Source organism: Natator depressus, chromosome 21 (genome assembly GCF_965152275.1).
Source record: "Natator depressus isolate rNatDep1 chromosome 21, rNatDep2.hap1, whole genome shotgun sequence".
In the NCBI taxonomy this organism is placed as follows: domain Eukaryota; kingdom Metazoa; phylum Chordata; order Testudines; family Cheloniidae; genus Natator; species Natator depressus.
Genome location: NC_134254.1, coordinates 5,595,944 through 5,603,444, shown reverse-complemented (window position 1 = coordinate 5,603,444; position 7,501 = coordinate 5,595,944). Strand labels below are relative to the sequence as shown.

At 42.0% G+C, this 7,501-nt stretch overlaps 1 protein-coding gene across 1 annotated transcript; it reads left to right on the top strand.

Annotated features, from left to right (window-relative positions):
• The first annotated feature begins 3,086 nt into the window (after nucleotides 1–3,086).
• LOC141975787 (interleukin-20-like) lies at nucleotides 3,087–7,243 on the top strand. The gene is made up of 5 exons (XM_074936441.1): nucleotides 3,087–3,242; nucleotides 3,956–4,021; nucleotides 6,356–6,508; nucleotides 6,985–7,059; nucleotides 7,166–7,243. Exons 1-5 carry the CDS (start codon nucleotides 3,087–3,089, stop codon nucleotides 7,241–7,243), a joined length of 528 nt encoding a protein of 175 aa, XP_074792542.1.
• The last annotated feature ends 258 nt before the right edge of the window (nucleotides 7,244–7,501 follow it).

The window sequence follows — 7,501 nt, the reverse complement described above, 5'->3', positions numbered from 1 at the left end:
GCTGCACAGCTCTGAAGGCGGGACCACCACCACCAGCAGCAGTGCAGAAGTAAGGGTGACAATACCGAGACCCCCCGTTACAATAACCTTGTGAACCCCCCACAGCCTCCTTTTGGGTAGGACCCCTACAGTTACACCACTGTAAAATTTCAGATTTAAATAACTAAAATCATGAAATTTATGATTTTTAAAATCCTATGACCATGAAATTGACCAAAATGGACTGTGAATTTGGTAGGGCCCTAAATCTAAAGATGGCTCTCTCCTAAGGACAGCCACTATTTGCCACTGGGTGGTTGTTTAATGCAGATGTCACCAAATTAATCTCTGCATTGATGCTGCTGGATTGGGAGCTTTTCGAAGAAGTGGGTGGATTTTCCCTTGGCTGATGTGACCAGAACGCTAACTCTGATTCTAGTAAAAAAAAAAAAATGACCCAGGAATAATGACACATATGTGGGTAACTTTGGGTTGTGCGGAGCGGGCTGGCTTGCCCAAAAATCGGTCCACTTATTCTGGTGCGTAAATGGGAGCTGAGTTCTTCTGAAAATTCAGGCCTCACTGTGGATCTGGAAATTTCCCCTCGCTGGGTGATAACGAAATGCAAATGGATCCTAGGGGTATGTCCATGCTGGAGCTGGAGCGGTTGTTTCCAGCTTGAGTAGAGGTACCCGTGCTGGCTCTGAGTGAGCTAGTGCACTAAGAATAGCAGGGTAGCTGTGGCTGCACAGATGGTGGGATGGGTTAGCCGTCCCAAGCACAATCCAGTCCGAGACCCTACGTACATACCTCGGGGACAGCTCGTCCCTCCCGTCACCTGTGCAGCTGCAGCCACACAAGTGAGCCATAGCTCACGAAAGCTTATGGTCAAATAAATTGGTTAGCCTCTAAGGTGCCACAAGTCCTCCTGTTCTTTTTACTCCTATTTTTAGCACACAAGCTTGATCGGAACTTGTGCAGCTATATGTACCCTGGTTGGAAATGACGCCTCCGTCTTCAGTGTCAACATACCCTGAGCGAGGCAAGGAAGCTGCTGTCAGGCATCCCACTGTCTGTCCATTTGGCCTGCAAATCGCCCCCTGTGCATCACATGACCACCGTGACCTACGCAGCAAAATGAACAGTTGCTGGGAGCAGCAATCTTGCCATGACACCAGAAGCTCCAGCCTTCAGCAGTTTCAGCTCTGCTTCAGATCTCTGCTGTGAAGCTCCATCCCACACACAAACTCCTTGTCCCCTAAAGGAGACCAGGGAAAGCCTTTTTCCAGAAAGCCCCTGGCAGCACTATTCCTCCAAGACAGGAGGAAGCCAGAGGAAGGGGAAAGAGGTGGGTGCTGTCAGCCCCCGGTCTCCATCAGATCCTGTACAATCTGCAGGTTAATTGATGTAACACCTGTGCAAAGCCCTGCCTCTCCCCCACAAAGGAAACTCCAAAACTCTCCACTCCCATGTGCAGGAATAACACCTGTGGGAGAGAAACTTGGCCCCTTTTATTAGCCAATTAAGTCATAAAATTAGGAAGGGAAATCAAGTAATGAGAAAAGTGGGAAGAATCCCAAAAGTTGATCCAGAGGTGTTTCCTCCCTCCTCCTGCATAAAAATGATCAGTACTCGCCAGGTGAGACAGCACATCAAGAAGGAAGCGAATACGTATCATAGAATAAGGTAAGGCACCAATATATTTGTATATCTATGCAGCCAATCCATCGGTTGTACCTGTCTACAATTAATATATTTATATTCACACACTCTGCATAGGTATATGTGTATATCTATGTTTATATACATACACATGCCTAGATATCTATGAGATTTTGTTCATAAACAAGTTAATTTTCAGTGGTATCAAAACTATAGTTAAGGTATCAGAACTATTTTTGTGATAACCCCCAATACTTTCAGTTGCTCCTAATTTCTGAGGGAAAAAAATCGCTTCTGGATGCAACTATCCATTCTTCGTTTCAGCACAACTATCAGGCTGGGGAAAATTTTCTGGCAATTGCCTCCAATCCAGCTGCTTTTAAGTTCAAAACAGTTTGGAATATGTAATTAGGGCTACGTGCATTTTTCCATGAAAAATTTTGTTTGAGAAGACATTTTTTTGTTTCATTCCAAATAAATTATGGATTTTTTCAATTTTTGGACTGAACAAATCAAAAGGAAAGTTTTTGTTTTGGTAAATTTCAAATCAAAATTTGTTTTAATTCAGTTTTGGTTTTCCTTCTCTCCCCTCTCAGGGGAAAAAGAAATTGGGGGAAAACAGAAGAAAAGGAAGGAAACACAAATGAACAAATAAAACAAAACCAAACCCCAAGAACTGCAACAAAACAAACATTTTCTACTTTGAAATAAATTAAATGAACATTTCAATTTACTTTCATTTAATCAAAGTATTTTTAAAAATTATAGGAAATATTTTTGTTCACAAAAATGGGCATTGCCTTTGAAAAGCCATTTCTCACTGAAAAAAATTGTTGTTTTAAACATTTTTAACCAGCTCTCTAGATAATACAGTGTGTATGTATGTGTGTATATAAAGCATATATATATATACACACACACATATATATAATAGCATTTATAAATATTCACATCTGTGCTATATGTAATATACTATATATATTATGCATATATATGCACTCATGATGTATGATAAATATGTAACTCGTATCTATCTAATATACACTTGTATTTCCTTTCCTGTCCACCAAATATACTTTTTTCACATAGGTACTGAAAAATGTGAAAACTGGAAGTGTTCACGTGAACATGCCTTCAGAAGGACTAGTGGCTTGCCTAATTGTTTTTAGGGGGTAGATTTTAAAATTAAAAACCACTCCTAAGTATGCTCCTGTTCAGATATTATGCTGAAGGGAGAATCAGGGCTGCAATCCTGTCCCATAGATGCCCAGGGGAGTTTTGCTGTTGACTTGGGGGGTGAGGGGGGCAGGAGTTCACCCTAGTACAAAACCCTAAGAGTTGGAGAGTGTATTTTTTAAATTGTGTAGATGAAGGATAATGAAGAAATATTTTCTCCTCATTGATCAGCTATCCAGCCAGTCAGAGCTTTCTAATTCTGCAGCAGTATGAAGATCTCCTGCCTTTTCTTCTGCCTCCTTTCTACGTGTTGGTTGTATCTGACACCAACAACCGGGAACAAAATCTTGCAATTTGGACCTTGCACGATTTCAATGAATGTTAACGAAATTAGAGCCAGCTTCCAAGCGATCAAAGCAACCATTGTAAGTATTGCCCCGTGCGCTGTAGCTGTAGAAAGGCCTGTACAGTCATGGTTTGACCAACCAATATCTCTTTAAAGTCAGTTATCTGGGGGCTGGGGGGCTCAGGAGATTGCGATATGGAGCTTTAGTAGTGACCCAGGGCCAGATTCTTCCTTGTTCCACACCTTGTGCAGTCATTTACCTCACTGTGTGAGTGCAAAGTGGGTGTCTAATGCTTCCGTTCAGCTGTGTGAGCACTTTACATCCACTTTACACTGGTGTAAATGCCAACACGAGGTGCAGGGGAATGGAGAATCAGGCCCCCAAAGCTGTCCCCATCTGATGTCTCTTAAGTGACCTATTTGTGAAATGAGTTTTGGTGGTTCTCAGTTCAGTTCCTTTTGAGCTTAAAAAACAAAAGCAGCCACACACCACAAAGTGACCACGCACAGAACGAGCCTGGGAGGCTGATCTCTTCCTCTCCCGACCGGTCCCTCCAAGTCAGGGATGAGATGTGTTGATGAGGCAGTTAGGGGGAAGCCTACATGCTGAACCTGTTTTTCAAGCAGATTTCACTCTCCAGAGATCATCAGTCTGGGAGCTTTCACCAACATGTAATTCACTTTCAGTTTTTAAGAAGAAAAGCTCTGTTTATATGCTGTATGCATTAGCTGTCTAAACATCCCGGTAGCTGATATGCATTAACATCATTGTATTTTTCTCTTTCTGTTTAGCAAGCCAAAGATGCCATCCGAACCATAAGCATTTTGTCATACCCGTACTCTCTGCACAATTTCAATGTAGGTATCATTATTGCCTCTCCGTACAACTTTTCTTTGATGAATTGATCCTTTACAGATAATTTTAAGTGGGCAGTTACTCAAGGCTGACTGTAAAATTCCACAAAGATGTGAATTAGCGCTGACTGAAAGGTTCCAATGGAACAACTTTCCATCAGAAAACAGTGTTCTGTCAACTCAGTCATTGTCCCACGGGAATGTGTAGATTTCAACAAAATTTTATTTAGAAAAAGAAAAATCAAAACAAAGTGACCTTTTTGGAACAGAATATTTTGATTTTTGTTTGTTTGTTTCAGAACATATTTTTTATTTCAAAATTTATGTTATTTTACGTTCTAAAATATTTTAAAACAGAAAAGCTGAAATTGAAATGAAACATTTTGATTTTATCCAAGCGAAACATTTTGATTGACCTGAAACAGTTTTTTTTTAATTTTGTTTCACAAGAAATTTAGACATTGAACATTTTGTTCTCAGAATGAAAACAAATTTCAAAACTGCAGAATTGACCTTGAAGCAGAAAATCTGGTTCCCACGCAGCTGTAGTATGAATACATATACACAGCTAAGTGGACTAATATGGGCTGATTACATGAATTAAAATAGATGACTCCCTGCTTCTGTAGCCAGCTCTTTTGAAAACAAGATTTCATGTTGATAGTATTTGATAATGAACAGGGGACAAAACCATTTTGCTCCGTATATTACTGTAGTTGTATCTCTTTGGGTGTGATTCTCTTCAGCTCCCACAAGGGAAGGAGCCTCAGGCTAGATCAGCCTTTGGGATGGGAGACTACTCAGGAACTCAGAGGTGCTTCAGGAAGGTGTTGGTGCTGATAATTTAGTAGGTGGCCTCAGGCGTGTTAGAAGGTGAGGTACGGCTGGAGGTATCATCTTTTGGAAGAGACATGTAGCCAAGTTCTTGGCTGTAGAACTTTTCCTAATCGGTATGGATGATAATCCTGGCAACTTTCCAGCTTGAGTAATAACCTTCTTCACACCTACATTTCCCTACCAATTTCAGTCGTACTCTTCACGTGTATTCTTCACTTGCTGGAGATTTTAAAGTTTATGTGTTTCCCAAGCTCCAGGCACATTGCAGCAATGAAGGGATGTATTTTCAAAAGTCCTCAGCACCCAACAGCTCATAATTGTTCCCTTTTGAAAGTCAGGCAACTTGTTTAGGTGCCTTGATGGGTCCTTGTCACAGGGTGGCTATGTCCCCACCACACCATCCCCCATGAATGAGGTCAGTCCAGTTCCCCTGTGCCAGGACAGGTGATTTCATTGGCCAATTAGGAGGGCAAGGCAGCACCTGGGGGCTATAAAAGACTCGGGCAAACCAGAGACAGGGAGACCCAATAAGTAGGAGAGATCTGCTGAATCAGAGCTGCCTGAGTGGGAGTCAGGGGGCAGGTGAGGTCTGCCACAGACACTGTATGCTTAGGAGCTGGGAGAAAGCGGAAGGCAGGAAACAGCAAGAGGCGTTTGCAGATTGGTGTCCCTAAGCCAAAGAGGCAGGACTAGAGAAGGCTGAAGGCAGGAGGAGCAGCAGAGGGAGTTACCTGCTGACTCTGAACCACAGCCAAGGAAAGAAGGCAGGGGAGCAGTGGAGGAGCTTACCCACTGATGTCTCCAGGATCAGAGAGCTGGGCCCAGAAGAGCCATGAAAGGGCCAAGGGGAGTGAGGGATGTTCCCCTTGTAAAGACAATCTCCCAGCAGAGAGGCTGTGGGGGCTCCCACTGGGAAGAGTAGAAGTAACACTCCAATAGGAAGGGTTGGGGTGGCTGTCCTGGTACAAGGACAGAGGAGAACTTCTGGAGAGTCTGGGCATGGTCAAAGGTGCTGGCGTGTGATATGTGGGGCATCATGAGACAAGATGTCGGGTGATCTTAATGACTGTTGGCACTGGGGTGAGAAATGAACTACATGTGTTTGGGACGGTTTTCCCAATGTCTCATTATAAACCAGCCCCAAGGAGGGTACATTTGTGTCAAGAGAGCTTGCATAGAGTTACTGGGGATGCTGAATGGAGAAACTGAGGCAGACATGACTGACATGCCGTGGCCTGCCACAGGAGAGCCGCTCCCAGCAGGGGATACCCTAGGACAGTCCTCTTGGGAGCTGAGTTCTTTTGAAAATCTATCCCAAATCTATTGTAAACATTGTAGCAAAATGTATCAAACAGAATTTTTAAAAAAATTATCCATTCAACTGCCATGTTTAGCACCAAAGATGGCTGCATTTTAGTGATGGGTGAAGTGCTTGCTGATTATAATTTTTTATAGCACTGTGTAAAGCATTTAAAAAGAAAGGATACTATTTTTCTTAAGTCTGCAGATAGATGTTGCATCATCCATCACCTTTTAAGATTCTACGTGGACAAGGTCTTCAAACACTGTGAGACTGAGGATTCTCATGTCAACCGGAAAATCAGCAGCATAGCCAATTCTTTCCTCAGCATCAAGAAGAAATTCAGACAATGTGTATGTCAGGTTTCAATAAATCCCAGTTATCTCTAAAATGTATGTTAAATCCATGAACGTGAGGGATATGAACAAACTGGGCATAGATTAAATAAATCAGGCAGAACATTTCCTGAGGTTCCAAAAAATTGGCTTAAAAGAGAGTTCATACCGCTAGGGGCTTCAACAAAGAACAGAAGCATCAAAACCCCGTGAAAAGAATTGTTCACATGTTCTGATCACTGGGAATCTTTGAGATTTACCCTTGCACCACATAGCTCCTATTTGAATCTGCAAAATAGTATTTAATTGGGATCTTGGACTTGCGCTAGTTACAGGAGTGAATTTCATCCTTAGATGAGGCAGTCTGATTTAAGGGAATGCAGTATTTTGCACAGTTTAGCAAGAGCTAGCCTATGAAAGAGTTTCCATATTAATCAGAAAGCCACAGCTTGTTAAAGGAGAAAAGCCTCATGAATTCTCTCTCATTTTTCTAGAATGAACAAAATGCGTGCAATTGTGGAGAGGAAGCAATAGAGAAATATAAACAAATTCTCACCAATTTTGGACAGGTAAATTGATCAGACTTTATTTGCTAATGCAAAGACTTGGATTCCTTTTTGCTCATTTCATATTGCCGTAATTATTTACCGAATATTTCTTTCAATTTGCTTCCAGCTGAACATCGCTTCTGCAGCAATGAAATCCCTTGGGGAGCTGGATATCCTACTAGACTGGATGGAGAAGGCTCATTAGAGAACAGAATACAATAACCAACATGCGACTTTTAAAGGTGCTTTAAAGTTGTGCAGCTGCCATGGTGATGAGTGTGCAATAAGGTCTTAATCCAGCTTTCTTTGGGGGTCTTCCCATTGACCTGAATTGGCAACGTAAATGTTTAGACATTGTCTTGCGTAAAGGAGCAATTATTTCAAGCTCACGTGTGGTTTTTCAAATCATAGCACTTATATTCCTGATTAGCCTTGAAAGACTTTCTCTGCTATTAAGGGTAGT

What these genes read in the sequence shown, in the direction of transcription:
- LOC141975787 (XM_074936441.1), top strand. Translation starts at nt 3,087, where the DNA reads ATGAAGATCTCCTGCCTTTTCTTCTGCCTCCTTTCTACGTGTTGGTTG. An exon ending in AAGCGATCAAAGCAACCATT is followed by an intron (nt 3,243 to 3,955) that starts GTAAGTATTGCC and finishes CTTTCTGTTTAG; the next exon opens with CAAGCCAAAGATGCCATCCG. An exon ending in AGAAGAAATTCAGACAATGT is followed by an intron (nt 6,509 to 6,984) that starts GTATGTCAGGTT and finishes TCATTTTTCTAG; the next exon opens with AATGAACAAAATGCGTGCAA.